Below are 16382 nucleotides of genomic sequence, written 5' to 3' on the forward strand. Positions count from 1 at the left end.
GTCACCATAAATAACTTCAATGATATAAAGAAAATAATATATATTTCAATTTACCCAAAATTTTATGACAAACTGAAGTAAATAACCTTGGTATAGAAAATGAGTAGTTTTTATATTTTCATAGGCCAGGTAGAGAAGTAAGAAATAAAAGGCACTTAGTTTTATTGTGGAAAGAAAATCCATATGCAGTAGGCTATTAGGGTGTTGGTTTGGTATTTGGATCCTATTACTCACTCCTCTTCCCCAAAGAGAGACTAGGTGGGGCTCCTGTTTAATGCCCAGTAATCCTCCAGTAAGTTGGGATTAGTGTCCTGAATTAGAGTCCTAAACAAGACTTCTTCCTTCCCTCTGATTCTCTGACCATTTTACTTCCCCAGTGTGGAAGGGTGATCTTCGTGCTTCATAATAAAGAAAAAGCTAATCTGAAGTGTAGCCACCATTCCAGAGGAACGGGAAAAGGGCAAACAGTCAGAAACATATATTTGCCATCAAGACCTAGTACTAGGCTGTCTAGACCACTTAGGCCAAGTTCTGGGAAATAGCCTAACCCAGATTGTCATGTGAAAGATGAAATTAGCATCGCTAGTTAAAAGTCCAGAGCAAAGAGTAGATAAGTAGAACTCCACCCATCCAAGGGAAACTATACCCAATCCGCTTTTGACCAAGAATACAAAAGAAAAAGTAGAAGGCATTGATAAAACAATATGTTTAATCTTTATAACAGAGAACTATTAGAATATTTTCATACACTTTGTAGACAGTTTGGTCATAAAATAAAGGCTTAAGAATTTTAAATTTAAACAAGAAGATAAATTAAGCCCCCAACACAAATTTATTACATAAACTTTAAACATGAGTCCCAGTTAAAGTAAATAATGTGTTCCAATTTGCCAACAAAAATAGTATTATGCTTTCTTTTTTTCAGATTCCAGGTAGAAATCAAATGGACTAACCACCAGACCTGAATTGTATTTTAAACTTCCACAAGTGGCAGTGTTTGCTGGGATATTAAGCATCTAATTTAACAGAAATTGTTTTTACTTTTTATATAGGTAGTTTTCCACGACAATCTGGTAGATGTTACACAAATAGTTTTCTTGAGGAAAACTATAGAGAGTTGTGATCAGGTAACAGGAAGGCTGAATCTTCTCTGAGTTAATTAGAGACTTCTCTGAGCACATGGTACACCTGGGATCTGAAGAATAAGTTGACCTTGCAAACGAACAAGGTGTACTATCAAAGGTACAGGCATGGGCAAATATTCTATGGCAGGAAGGAAACTGGCACATTCAGATAACTAAAAAAAGAAAAAAATTACTGTGACTACAGCAGGGATAAGGGCACATATCCTAGATAGAGGCTGAGAATAAACAGAATATTCAAAAGCCTTGTTAAAGATTTTAGTTTCTCTTTCTATGAATGGTAAACTGTTGAAGACTTTTAACAGTAAAGTGACTCCATTGTGTCTATGTTTTAAAATTTTTGCTCTGAATGATGACTGGAGACTGGATTAGGAAAGAATGGATTAAGGAGTGGAACAGAGAATATAGATGTAGTAAAGCATTAGTGGATTCAGGAAGGCCAGCGGAGAGCTAGACAGTAGCCACAATCAGTCCAGGTGAAAGAAACAGAGAAGTCTGAAAGGAAAGAGAAAAATAGAGTATTTTGTTCCTCACACCAAAGGAAAGACTATTTCTACACTGAAAGCTTAGTGAGAGGAGTCAGCTGCCAATAAACAAAGTAGAATAAAGTCATTAAAACAATATTGCATATGCAAATTGAGCTTGTCAGAGTCCTTAATAGGAGTATTTTTAATGGAGGCGTTTCCCAACTTAAACCTCATTACCTTTTTGTATGAGATAATTATTTGTTGTAGGGAGGGCTGTCCTGGGCCTTGTAGGAATTTAGCAGCAGCATCCTTGCCCTCTATTCATAAGATGGCAATCTTGTCTCCCCTTATCATGCCCATATGACAACCTCAAATTTCTCCAGACATTGCCTAATGCCTAAGCAGCAGGGGAGGTGGAACACCTAGGATAGAGAACATATTATTGAAAAAATGGGGGGAGGTAAATGCAAGGCTCTATTACTTGGGCAATTGTAGACAGCCAGAGTTGGCAATATTTTCCAGAATACAGATAGGGAAAGAGAGCAGAGACAGAGAACAATAGTTGAATGGGAAAGTGAGGTAAACGAAGAGATGTTTGCTTGTTTATTTATTTTAAGATATAAGCAGCATGTAGCCAGGCATGGTGGTGCATGCCTATAATCCTAGCTACTTGGGGGGCTGAGGCAGGAGAATCACTTGAGCCTGGGAGGTAGAGGCTGCAGTGAACCAAGATCATGCTACTGCACTCCACTCCAAGCAACAGAGCAAGACTTCTTCTCAAAAAAAGATATAAGCTGCATAATCATAAATAAACAGGACTGGGAAGGGCCAAGAAAAGAAAGAGTGGCTGACAGCAAACAAAATGAAAAATAATGTAAGATTTTGGGGTAAAGGTAGAAGAGAATGGACTGAATAACACTGTTGGAGAGTTGAGCCTTAGAAAGATTAGAAAGAATGACCCATTCACTTGTACCACAGAAGAAGAGGAAAGAAAGGGGACAGATACAGGTAGATTGACAGACTGGGTAAGACAGTTGAAGCAGCTGCCCTCTGATTGCTTCTCTTTACTGAGGGAAGAAGGATGTTTCACAATCTGTTGAGAGAAGGTAGTTGTGAATAGAGGAGAGTGCAAAAGTTCTACAATAATGTGGAGAGTGACAGAGTGAGTTAATCAAACAATTCATTAGAATTGATTAGCAGAATTAAGGAACTGTTTGAGGTCAATCTTACTGATTTGGGGTCATGCAGATATGTGTTGTGTTGTTTTTTGAGACATTTTTCTGGCAATGCTCAGCTGATGGAGCAGGCAGGAGAATTGTCAGTCTCATCCAAAGTTGGGGTGTTTTAGGTAGGCATTTCTAGATGATGGTGTGCACACAAAAGATTAAATATTGCAAAAGGAGAGTTGTGAAAATAGAGAACACAGATAGAGATGAAAGGAAAGACAAGAGAGGGCTAGTAGGGAAAATGAAGAATGAATTAGCAGGCTCAATTATATTGAAGAACAGTCAGAATGTCTGACTGTGGCAAGAACAGGAAATTCTGATCAGGCAGGGAAATGCTTGACCAGGTGATTTGAGAGGTATGATGTTTTGGGATGTAGTGAGATACAGTTGATGACCATTAAAGTGAGGATAAAGAGGATTGAAGGAGAAGTCTAGAGGAGGAAGATTTTAAGGGCCTGAGACATCAAAGGGTTGGATTCATCCATGTGGACATTAAAGTCCTTTGAGTTGACTTCAGAAATCTGAGTGGAAAAGATGAATTCGTTTCAGGAAACACAATTTCCAGGAAAGAGAGGAAGTAGGAAAAAAAAAAAAAAAACCATGATAAGATGTTAAATAAATGTTCAAGAATGAGGTGTGAGAGGCAAATGTCATGAGTTTCCATACCGCAAAGGTTTTCAGAGGAGCAAGGAGAGTTGTAATCTGGAAATAGTATGTGGAACCATGTGGGTCCTCAGCCTTTCCTCCAGTCCAAATCAGAGTGACTTGCAATGTGAGAAAAAAATAACACCGTGTGAATATGTCCATAGAGACAGTCTGTAGAGGAGTCTTCTGAATTCCATATTTAAGTTTTCTCTCCATACCCTAAACTGTTGATATAAATGACAGTGAATACTTCTTTATTTGTGTAAGTTATAGTGCTAGATCTTACCCATTCATAAACTGTGCTGATGGTCATGTGGTACTAAGGAAGCAACAGACACCCCTCACATTATAGTACATTCGTTCTGCCACATTTTTTTAAAAAGGTATGAAGTACATGTGATATCACACACACACACACACACACACACACACACAATAATGCTCTTTATAGTGATTAATACTAAACTAAATACTTTGGTCATGTATTTTTCTTCTTAGTGAGTTTCAGAATAAAAAATAAATAAATGAAAAGAACAGTCACAAATTCAAGATTGTAGGCTGAATTTGAATTCTATGTTATACTCTCTCACACATACACTTGAGAGCATTGATATTTTCTCATATGAACAGGAAGAAGACACAGAATTTGTGTTGATAGCACTTGTGGCTTTGTCCTCAGTAATGAATTTCTTAGTTTGGGTTCTCCCAGACACACACCACTAGACAAGGGTTCCAGTGGAAGTAGTTTATTTGGGAAGCAGAGATACAGTTGTTGCAGGGTGGGAGGTGTGGAGAATAAGCCAGAGAAGTAAGTAACAGGCGTGCTTTGAAGATATCTTCCTTTGTGGATCTTACTGCCCAATAAAAAGTGCTTCATCATGGTCCAAAGTATGAACCTGGAAAAACCCTAATCACAGGATAACCAGTGCATTATTCTGAAGACTAATGTAAGGTCATCCTGATGTTCAGAAATCCTCAAAACTAGTCCTGGAGAAACAGAATCCAATATAATGAGACACTATAAATTCGAAAATGCTATAAATCACTGTTTAATAGAAACTATAAATTTGCATTGCCTATAGGTCTGCAAAATATATGTGACAAATTCCACTTAAAAGAAGTAACACTAATTAATATTTTTCTGGTAACAGAGGAAATCAGCTAAAGACCAATTTAATAAGCTCGTCACTGACTTGCCAAATGTACAACAAGAGATCGTTAATATACACAACGCCCTCAGAAGAGGAGTAGTTCCACCAGCCAGCAACATGCTGAAGATGGTAAGATCGAACAATAGCAACAACCATGATGGCAATAATAGTAGTGGTGTTTACTGAGTTTTTGTCAAGTTCTACGCACTTTCAAAGTGCTGAAGGTTTTATCTTCACAACAAATATTTTACGTAGCGGAAGAAACAGAGACCCAGAGAAGGTAAGTAACTTTCTGATGATTATATGGTTAGTCAAGGACAGAGCTCAGCCAGCCTCGCTTCATTCCTCAGAACTCTTAAGACAGTGCTTCTCAGCCTTTAATGTACTCAAGAATTACCTGAAGAACTTAGTAGAGCACACTTTCTTGGGCCCCACTCTCTGATATTCTGATTCAGGGGATCTGACCTGGAGACCACCACAAGCTCCCAGCTGATGCTGATGCTGCCAGTATATAGGACAAATATTGATTAACAAGTTGTCCGTGCATTTCATAGCTGTCTTCATTGGGCAGTAGTCCAGAGGCTAAGACACTCTTCCTAGAGATAAAATGTCCAGATATCTAGTTAGTTGATGTGGCCAGTTAAATAAATATTGGCAAATTTATCCACCAGCTTCATTGCATCCCATAAAGAGGAAGAGAAATTCTTTCATTATAAACCTGCTATGCTCTGCTACAAGAAAAATTTAGGGAAGTCTCAGGTGTTTAGGTGATTACTCTCACATCTGTTATCCAGCAGCATCACTCAGTTTCATGAGCACCCTCAGCCTGCTTCCTTGAACCCTGGACCAGCCTATAGCAACAAGGGTTAGAAACAGTTCAGGCTGTGGAGGGTGATTCTAAGGAACACCTTTCTCTTACAAATAATGAAGAGGATGAAACAAGGAAATACATAAATGATTTTGAGATTTATCTCTTAATTGCTTTAAAATCCAAAGACGTATTTGGACTAAAGATAAAAATCAATAGCTTTCATAGGCATTCCTGCATGGTGTTGTAGCAAACATACATGTTGTGTTTATTATTCACAGGCATTTTTCGAATACCTTGTTACATTAGCTCATTTCATTCTTCCAATACAATTTTCTTCATTTTACATATTATGACACTGAACCTAAGGAAAATTGAGGAACTTATTCAAAATCTTAAGAACTGGGGCCCAGGTTAAAATGCAAGTGGGCCAGATCCAAGGAGCTGGAGAAGTAGAGTCCAAATTCCTTGGTTGCCAGATGAGCAAATAAGTTTACCTAGGAGGTACAAACAAGGTTAAAGAAAAGTGAAAAATACAGCCTCTGATTGGAGATTGGAGATGAAAGGCAAATACGGAAGAAAAACTGAAACAATATAAGAATACATATATTCAAGTGCTAAGGTACAAAGTTATGAAATGTCAACAAGATGATAAAAGTAAGTGTACCAGTAAAACTGAGAAATATTTCAAAAGAAATATGAGGGTTCAGCTGCTCCACAAACAATGCATAGGACATGTATAGGATTAGAAGTAGCAACAGCAAATTTAAGAAACAGTAGGACTGAAGAGTTAACCACAATTACCAGGCAGAGATTTTGTTAAAAAAATAGTTTCTGAACACAATTAGAACCAGAGTAGAGTCACTTGTTACAGCTGGAATTCAGAGCTTTGGTACGATCATAAATACAAACTTCAATTTTAATTGTGAATATGTCGCAAAAAAGGAGTATCTCACCGACATTAATCAGAGGTAATGTCCTATATAGCTTCTTCAAAGTGCAAACATTCTGCTATATTTTAACCAGATAAGTTCCAATTCCCATAAGTTTTCTTTGCTAGTGAATGCCATGATATTCCCCCAGCCCAGAGAGCCTATACGCTGGTAGATGTGTTGTGTCATTTCTGCTCATCAGTTAGACATAGCCATAACTAAATTTTTTTTTTTTTTTTTTTTTTTTTGCTTGCAACGATCAAAACCTGCAAAACCATGGTTTTACCCAGTGCTAAGCTAATGAGTTATTTAATTCGTCTCATGGTTTAGTAAATTCAACCCCAAGGGTAATTCAAAAAGTTGACCACAAGATGGCAGCAAATACATATAATAATTAAACTTTACATGCTCAGGACGATACTGAAAATGAATGTCCTCCAAACAGTCTAAAGAGTAGCTGAATGATTTACATAAAAACTTATAGTAAAAACAGACTCTACACCTTCTGTTGGCAATGTGTTATATGCACATATAAGGGTATTCTTTTAAATGGATGTATATGCTGCTGAACACCAGGGGTTCAGCCAAGGTATAGTTGCTTGCAGCACAGAAAGCCAGTCACAAGATGAGTATTGCCCATTGCCTGAGAAGAAAGACTTTGTTGTGGGTGATGTCAGCCTGTCAAATCCTTCCCTCTCCCTAACCAACCAAAGTTACAGGTTTATATAGGAGGGACGGAAAACAGGAGGGACAAGAAAGAGGAGCTGGTCAACAGGCAGTAGCTGTGTCTCCTTGCCCAGGTGCGGTGATCAGGAAAGCCTCAGTTCCCTGCTACCACCTGGGGGGCCTGATGGTGGGTTTCCTGACAAAGGAACTCAGATAAGACAAATGTTCATAGGCTCCGTTCTTTGTAAAAATTGGGCAGTTTCATATACACCACAATGATAGAAGAATGTTAGGGAGATCGTTTACCACAGAATGTGACACCTACAGATGCAGAATTTCTCCCTTTCTGCATTGGGAGAATAGCTGTTACTTACTCATACCTGACCAAATGCTTCAACTCAGCATAGTGGATGCACACTGAGATTCAAGAACACATACTCTAAAGCCATCCTAAGTGGATTCAAATTCTTATTTTGTCAATTATTTATAGTGTGACCCCCTAAAAGTTACTTAACATCTCTGTGCCTTAGTTACCGTATTTACAAATGGATATAATATTATCTCTTTTGTAGAGTTGCTATGAGGTTAAAGTGAGAGAAGATACACACAAAATTGGTGACAGATTCTGGCATGTGGAGTTAGCTTTCATTTTTGTTATTCATAATTTTAGATGTAAATGTGACTGTGTACTTGCTTCTAATCACAGCCATCATTTATTCAATACATAAGATTTATCACATCTTAGTTGTATTCCTTGGATTATCACATTTGAACAAATCTTTGGGCATAAATTACAGGTAACAGTTTCCAGACGGATAAACTGAGATTCAAAGAGATAAAATAACATGTCTGAGTTTAAACTACAAATAAATTACTAGGTAACTCTGGTCTGTTTCCCTGGAAGCATTTACTTAAAGTCTCTACTACATCTGTGAGAGAATCTCTCTCTGAATGTAATTACCAAATTTTGAATTTGTGAATTCAAGGGCCAACATAATAAATTGAAATTGTTGTCTTTCTCTTTCTACTAGAACATTTAATAGTAATCTCATTATTTACATTTCTAGTTGATACAATTGAAGATATTATATCTCATGGATTATTAGAAACAGTAAATTAGAATCTTATGAAAATATTAATTGGAACATGTGCTTTTTTTTTTTCTTTCCACTACAGAGTTGGAGTGAAGAGGCTGCACAAAATGCCAGAACTTTTTCAAAGTATTGTGATATGACAGAGAGCAACCCCCTTGAGAGGAGACTTCCAAGTAAGTGTGTGTCTATATGACCCGCCTTTGGACTAAAAAGAAAAAAAAACAATAGTAAAACAGGGATTGTTATGTACCCTGATGAAAGTAAATTAAGTCATCTAGATTTCCTTGTTTGCACTGGGTCATACATGGCAGTGAGTTGTGGACTATTACACTGTTTTTAACTCATTAATTTTTAAGGTTTATATCTTTAAGTTTTCAGATTCCAAGTTCTGAAGTTTTCGGATTCCAAGTTCTGACCATCAGGAGAAATGAATCAAAACCCTCAGTATTGCAGAAGAGTGGAATGAGCAGCTAGAGACCTAGGTCTCCATTCTGTATAGTTACTTTAGCTACTGAACAATAACACCAGGGGATCTTCTTAGCTTTAGAACGGTAATGCAGTTGAGAAATAAGTTATATGCAGCCCTGCTCAGCTGCCCATAAGATAATTTTAGGTGCTCAAAAATGAGCCCATCTTTTTTTTTTTTTTTTTTTAAACTTTAAGTTCTAGGGTACATGTGCACAATGTGCAGGTTTGTTATATATGTATACTTGTGCCATGTTGGTATGCTGCACTCATCAACTCGTCAGTACCCATCAACTTGTCATTTACATCAGGTATAACTCCCAATGCCATCCCTGCCCCCTCTCCCCTCTCCATAATAGGTCCTGGTGTGTGATGTTTCCCTTCCCGAGTCCAAGTGATCTCATTGTTCAATTCCCGCCTATGAGTGAGAACATGAGGTGTTTGGTTTTCTGTTCTTGTGATAGTTTGCTGAGAATGATGGTTTCCAGCTTCATCCATGTCCCTACAAAGGACACGAACTCATCTTTTTTATGGCTGCATAGTATTCCATGGTATATATGTGCCACATTTTCTTAATCCAGTCTGTCACTGATGGACATTTGGGTTGATTCCAAGCCTTTGCTACTGTGAATAGTGCTGCAATAAACATACATGTGCATGTGTCTTTATAGCAGCATGATTTATAATCCTTTGGGTATATACCCAGTAATGGGATGGCTGGGTCATATGGTATTTCTAGTTCTAGGTCCTTGAGGAATCGCCATACTCTTTTCCACAATGGTTGAACTAGTTTACAATCCCACCAACAGTGTAAGTGTTCCTATTTCTCCACATCCTCTCCAGCACCTGTTGTTTCCTGAATTTTTAATGATTGCCATTCTAACTGGTGTGAGATGGTATCTCATTGTGGTTTTGATTTGCATTTCTCTGATGGCCAGTGATGATGAGCTTTTTTTCATGTGTCTGTGGCTGTATGAATGTCTTCTTTTGAGAAATGTCTGCTCATATCCTTTGCCCACTTTTTGATGGGGTTGTTTGTTTTTTTCTTGTAAATTTGTTTGAGTTCTTTGTAGGTTCTGGATATTAGCCCTTTGTCTGATGGGTAGATTGCAAAAATTTTCTCCCATTCTGTAGGTTGCCTGTTCACTCTGATGGTAGTTTATTTTGCTGTGCAGAAGCTCTTTAGTTTAATTAGATCCCATTTGTCAATTTTGGCTTCTGTTGCCGTTGCTTTTGGTGTTTTAGACATGAAGTCCTTGCCATGCCTATGTCCTGAATGGTATTACTTAGGTTTTTTTCTAGGGTTTTTATGGTATTAGGTCTAACGTTTAAGGCTCTAATCCATCTTGAATTAATTTTCGTATAAGGAGTAAGGAAAGGATCCATTTTCAGCTTTCTACTTATGACTAGCCAATTTTCCCAGCACCATTTATTAAATAGGGAATCCTTTTCCCATTTCTTGTTTTTCTCAGGTTTGTCAAAGATCAGATGGCTGTAGATGTGTGGTGTTTTTTCTGAAGGCTCTGTTCTGTTCCATTGGTCTATAACTCTGTTTTGGTACCAGTCCCATGTTGTTTTGGTTACTGTAGCCTTGTAGTATAGTTTGAAGTCAGGTAGCGTGATGCCTCCAGCTTTGTTCTTTTGACTTAGGATTGTCTTGGCAATGCAGGCTCTTTTTTTGGTTCTATAGGAACTTTAAAGCAATTTTTTCCAATTCGGTGAAGAAACTCATTGGTAGCTTGATGGGGATGGCATTGAATCTATAAATTACCTTGGGCAGTATGACCATTTTCATGATATTGATTCTTCCTGTCCATGAGCATGGTATGTACTTCCATTTGTTTGTGTCCTCTTTGATTTCACTGAGCAGTGGTTTGTAGTTCTCCTTGAAGAGTTCCTTCACATCACATCCCTTGTAAGTTGAATTCCTAGGTATTTTATTCTCTTTGAAGCAATTGTGAATGGAAGTTCATTCATGATTTGGCTCTCTGTTTGTCTGTTACTGCTGTATAAGAATGCTTGTGATTTTTGCACATTAATTTTGTATCCTGAGACTTTGCTGAAGTTGCTTATCAGCTTAAGGAGATTTTGGTCTGAGACGATGGGGTTTTCTAAATATACAATCATGTCGTCTGCAAACAGGGACAATTTGACTTACCCTTTATTTCTTTCTCTTGCCTGATTGCCCTAGCCAGAACTTCCAACACTATGTGGAATAGGAGTGGTGAGAGAGGGCATCCCTGTCTTGTGCCAGTTTTCAAAGGGAATGCTTCCAGTTTTGGCCCATTCAGTATGATATTGGCTGTGGGTTTGTCATAAATAGCTCTTATTATTTTGAAATACATTCCATCAATACCAAATTTATTGAGAGTTTTTAGTATGAAGGGCGGTTGAATTTTGTCAAAGGCCTTTTCTGCATCTATTGAGATAATCATGTGGTTTTTGTCTTTGCTTCTGTTTATATGCTGGATTACATTTATTGATTTGGGTATGTTGAACCAGCCTTGCATCCCAGGGATGAAGCCCACTTGATCTTGGTGGATAAGCTTTTTGACGTGCTGCTGGATTTGGTTTGCCAGTATTTTATTGAGGATTTTTGCATTGATGTTCATCAGGGATATTGGTCTAAAATTCTCTTTTTTTGTTGTGTCTCTGCCAGGCTTTGGTATCAGGATGATGTTAACCTCATAAAATGAGTTAGGGAGGATTCCCTCTTTTTCTATTGATTGGAATAGTTTCAGGAGGAATGATACCAGCTCCTCCTTGTACCTGTGGTCGAATTCCGCTGTGAATCCGTCTGGTCCTGGACTTTTTTTGGTTGGTAGGCTATTAATTATTGCCTCAATTTCAGAGCCTGCTATTGGTGTACTCAGGGATTCAACTTCTTCCTGGTTTAGTCTTGGGAGAGTGTAAGTGTCCAGGAAATTATCCATTTCTTCTAGATTTTCTAGTTGATTTGCGTAGAGGTGTTTATAGTATTCTCTGATGGTAGTTTGTAATTCTGTGGGGTCGGTGGTGATATCCCCTTTATCATTTTTTATTGCATCTATTTGATTCTTCTCTCTTTTCTTCTTTATTAGTCTTGCTAGTGGTCGATCAATTTCGTTGATCTTTTCAAAAAACCAACTCCTGGATTCATTGATTTTTTGGAGGGTTTTTTGTGTCTCTATCTCCTTCAGTTCTGCTCTGATCTTAGTTATTTCTTACCTTCTGCTAGCTTTTGAATGTGTTTGCTCTTGCTTCTCTAGTTCGTTTAATTGTGATGTTAGAGTGTCAATTTTAGATCTTTCCTGCTTTCTCTTGTGGGCATTTAGTGCTATAAATTTCCCTCTACACACTGCTTTAAATGTGTCCCAGAGATTCTGGTATGTTGTATCTTTGTTCTCATTGGTGTCAAAGAACATCTTTATTTCTGCCTTCATTTCGTTATGTACCCAGTAGTCATTCAGGAGCAGGTTGTTCAGTTTCCATGTAGTTGAGCAGTTTTGATTGAGTTTCTTAGTCTTGAGTTCTAGTTTGATTGCACTGTGGTCTGAGAGACAGTTTGTTATAATTTCTGTTCTTTTACATTTGTTGAGGAGTGCTTTACTCCCAACTACGTGGTCGATTTTGGAATAAGTGCGATGTGGTGCTGAGAAGAATGTATACTCTGTTGATTTGGGGTGGAGAGTTCTGTAGATGTCTATTAGGTCCACTTGGTGCAGAGTTGAGTTCAATTCCTGGATATCCTTGTTAACTTTCTGTCTCATTGATGTGTCTAATGTTGACAGTGGGGTGTTGAAGTCTCCTATTATTATTGTATGGGAATCTAAGTCTCTTTGTAAGTCTCTAAGGACTTGCTTTATGAATCTGGGTGCTCCTGTATTGGGTGCATATATATTTAGGATAGTTAGCTCTTCTTGTTGAATTGATCCCTTTACCATTATGTGATGGCCTTCTTTGTCTCTTTTGATCTTTGATGGTTTAAAGTCTGTTTTGTCAGAGACTAGGATTGCAACCCCAGCTTTTTTTTTTTGTTTTCCATTTGCTTGGTAGATCTTCCTCCATCCCTTTATTTTGAGCCTATGTGTGTCTCTGCATGTGAGATGCATCTCCTGAATGCAGTAAACTGATGGTTCTTGACTCTTTATCCAATTTTCCAGTCTGTGTCTTTTAATTGGACCATTGAGCCCATTTACATTTAAGGTTAATATTGTTATGTGTGAATTTAATCCTGTCATTATGATGTTAGCTGGTTATTTTGCTCATTAGTTGATGCAGTTTCTTCCTAGCATCGATGGTCTTTACATTTTGGCATGTTTTTGCAATGGCTGGTACTGGTTGTTCCTTTCCATGTTTAGTGTTTCCTTCAGGATCTCTCATAGGGTAGGCCTGGTGGTGACAAAATCTCTAAGCATTTGCTTGTCTGTAAAGGATTTTATTTCTCCTTCACTTATGAAACTTAGTTTGGCTGGATATGAAATTCTGGGTTGAAAATTCTTTTCTTTAAGTGTGTTGAATATTGGCCTCCACTCTCTTCTGGCTTGTAGAGTTTCTGCCGAGAGATCTGCTGTTATTCTGATGGGTTTCCCTTTGTGGGTAACTCGACCTTTCTCTCTGGCTGTCCTTAACATTTTTTCCTTCATTTCAACTTTGGTGAATCTGACAATTATGTGTCTTGGAGTTGGTCTTCTCAAGGAGTATCTTTGTGGCATTCTCTGTATTTCCTGAATTTGAATGTTGGCCTGCCTTACTAGGTTGGGGAAGTTCTCCTGGATGACATCCTGAAGAGTGTTTTCCAACTTGGTTCCATTTTCCCCCTCACTTTCAGGCACCCCAATCAGACATAGATTTGCTATTTTCACATAATCCCATACTTCTTGAAGGCTTTGTTCATTTCTTTTTCCTCTTTTTTCTCTAGACTTCTTTTCTCAGTTCATTTCATTCATTTGATCTTCAATCGCTGATACTCTTTCTTCCAGTTGATCGAGTCGGTTACTGAAGCTTGTGCATTTGTCACGTATTTCTCTTGTCATGGTTTTTATCTCTGTCAGTTCATTTATGGCCTTCTCTGCATTGATTATTCTAGTTATCCATTCTTCCATTCTTTTTTCAAGATTTTTAGTTTCTTTGTGCTGGTTACGTAGTTCCTCCTTTATCTCTGAGAAGTTTGATCAACTGAATCCTTCTTCTCTCAACTTGACAAAGTCATTTTCCATGCCAGCTTTGATCCGTTGCTGGCAATTTCCAGCATTCCTTTGGAGGGGGAGATGCGCTCTTATTTTTTGAATTTCCAGGTTTTCTGCCCTGCTTTTTCCCCATCTTTGTGGTTTTATCTGCCTTTGGTCTTTGATGTTGGTGACGGTACTGATGGGGTTTTGGTGTGGGTGTCCTTTCTGTTTGTTAGTTTTCCTTCTAACAGTCAGGACCCTCAGCTGCAGGTCTGTTGGAGATTGCTTGATGTCCACTCCAGACCCTGTTTGCCTGGGTGTCAGCAGCAGAGGCTGCAGAAGATAGAATGTTGCTGAACAGTGAGTGTTCCTGTCTGATTATTGCTCTGGAAGCTTCATCTCGGGTGTGTACCCTGCTGTGCCAGGTGTGGGGTGTCAGTCTGCACCTCGTGGGGGATGTCTCCCAGTTAGGCTACTCAGGGGTCAGGGACCCACTTAAGCAGGCAGTCTGTCCTTTCTCAGATCTCAACCACCATGTTGTGAGATCCACTGCTCCCTTCAAAGCTGTCAGACAGGATCATTTACATCTGCACAGGTTTCTGCTTCTTTTTTTCAGCTGTGCCCTGTTCCCAAAGGTGGAGTCTACAGAGACAGGCAGGCCTCCTTGAGCTGCTGTGGGCTCCACCCAGTTTGAGCTTCCCAGCGGCTTCGGCTTCATTTACCTACTGAAGCCTCAGCAATGGCGGGCGCCCCTCCCCCAGCCTCGCTGCTGCCTTGCAATTAGATCGCAGACTGCTGTGCTAGCAATGAGGGAGGCTCCTGGGTGTGGGACCCTCCGGGCCAGATGTGGGATAAAATCTCCTGGTGTGCCCTTTGCTAAGACCCTTGGTAAAGCACAGTATTAGGGTGAGAGTTACCCGATTTTCCAGGTGTTGTGTGTCTCAGTTTCCCTTGGTTAGGAAAAGGGATTTCCTTCCCCCTTGCACTTCCCAGGTGAGGCGTTGCCTCGCCCTGCTTCAGCTCTCACTGGTCGGTCCGCACCAGCTGACCAGCACTGATAGTCTGGCACTCCCCAGTGAGATGAACCTGGTACCTCAGTTGAAAATGCAGAAATCACCCATCTTCTGTGTCGCTCACGCTGGGAGCTGGAGACTGGAGCTGTTCCTATACGGCCATCTTGCTCCACCCTCCCAAGCCCATCTTAAAGCATATAGATTAGGTAACTTACTGCTAGTTTCCAGGAAATAAATTTTAAAAAAACATTATTACTTCTGTGTTACACTGTTTTTGTGTTGCTATAAAGAAATACCTGAGCCTGGGTAATTTATTAAAAAGAGATTTAATTAGCTCATAACTCTGCAGGCTGTACAGGAACCATGGCACCCACATCTACCTGGCTTTTGGTGAGACCTTAGGAAGCTTACAATCATGGCAGAAGGTGAAGGGGGAGCAAGTGTCTTACGTGGTGAGAGAGGGAGCAAGAGAGAGAGAGTTAAGGGGTGCCACGCACTTTTAAACAACCAGATCTCTTGAGAACCCACTCACCATTATGAAGACAGCACTGAGTTATTTGAGGAATCCATTACTGTGAGGTAAACATCTCCAGCCAGGCCCCACCTTCAACACTGGGATTACATCTCAACATGAGATTTGGAGGGGACATCCAAACTATATCACCTTCACTCAGGAATACACATTATATTTTAACATGAGAATCTTTTTAAAATTAAGATGTTTTAAAAATGCTAACTCACATTTGTATCTACAGAATACTTAGAATCTTAGTCCAATGCTTTTGAGCAGTGAAATAGCAAAGTGGTTCCTGCCTGCCTTAAGAAAAGGCAGATACTCCTGAATACCATGTTCAATCAAAAGCCCACACCATACATGAATGGCTAAATAAACAAATGATCATTCAACATCTTTGTATTGTGAACACCTGTGTGTAGCTTCTTTTAAGCCATAGACCCTGTTAAAACTCTTAGGCTTCTCAGATTTGGTTTCACCTATCTAAAGCAGCTTGGAAGCAGCAGAGACTGAAATGTTGATTGATTTGATTTCAAAATGTGTTCATCACCTACTATCAACTTTTCACCAAACTTGAGTACCACATGCTCATTCATCAATGAGAAAGAAGGCTTTCAGCAGGGATACAACAGATTTTACTCCCTCTCAGAAGATGTTGTCAAGATGATCAGTGAACCATTCACAAAATAAAAATGAAGAAAGTCTCCTTGTATACTATTTCTCATTTGTTCAGAGTATGACTCAGCCTGTTTTCTCATTTCAGATACCTTTTGCGGAGAAAATATGCATATGACATCTTATCCTGTATCATGGTCCAGTGTAATTGGAGTCTGGTACAGTGAGTCTAAAAATTTCAAACATGGACAATGGACAACAACGGATGATGACATAAGTACTGACCAGTACACTCAGGTAACCTGTGTGCTGGCAAACATGCACATTGTTTAAGAGATAAGCATGTGTGTGGAAACATAAGTGAGAAACAACCGAAAATCATTCTACCTTCTTATGGCAATCTTTACTGAATTTACTGAGTTCCTCTTATAATTTGGAATAGAAGGAATTGTTCTGTTCAAAATATGGCTTAGAGAAGATGCCTAACTTCTCAG

At 38.9% G+C, this 16382-nt stretch overlaps 1 protein-coding gene across 3 annotated transcripts in view; it reads left to right on the plus strand.

The window, feature by feature from the left end:
• Positions 1–16382, plus strand: part of CRISP1 (cysteine rich secretory protein 1) — a 47122-nt gene that overhangs the window by 18663 nt on the left and 12077 nt on the right. For all 3 annotated transcript variants that reach the window (XM_023213091.1, XM_023213092.1, XM_023213090.1), the window contains exons 3-5: positions 4632–4760; positions 8214–8304; positions 16037–16185. In XM_023213091.1, the coding sequence (XP_023068859.1) occupies positions 4632–4760; positions 8214–8304; positions 16037–16185 (369 nt within the window). The remainder of the gene's footprint in view (positions 1–4631; positions 4761–8213; positions 8305–16036; positions 16186–16382) is intronic.

The sequence above is a fragment of the Piliocolobus tephrosceles genome, chromosome 5, assembly GCF_002776525.5.
Source record: "Piliocolobus tephrosceles isolate RC106 chromosome 5, ASM277652v3, whole genome shotgun sequence".
Lineage (NCBI taxonomy): Eukaryota > Metazoa > Chordata > Mammalia > Primates > Cercopithecidae > Piliocolobus > Piliocolobus tephrosceles.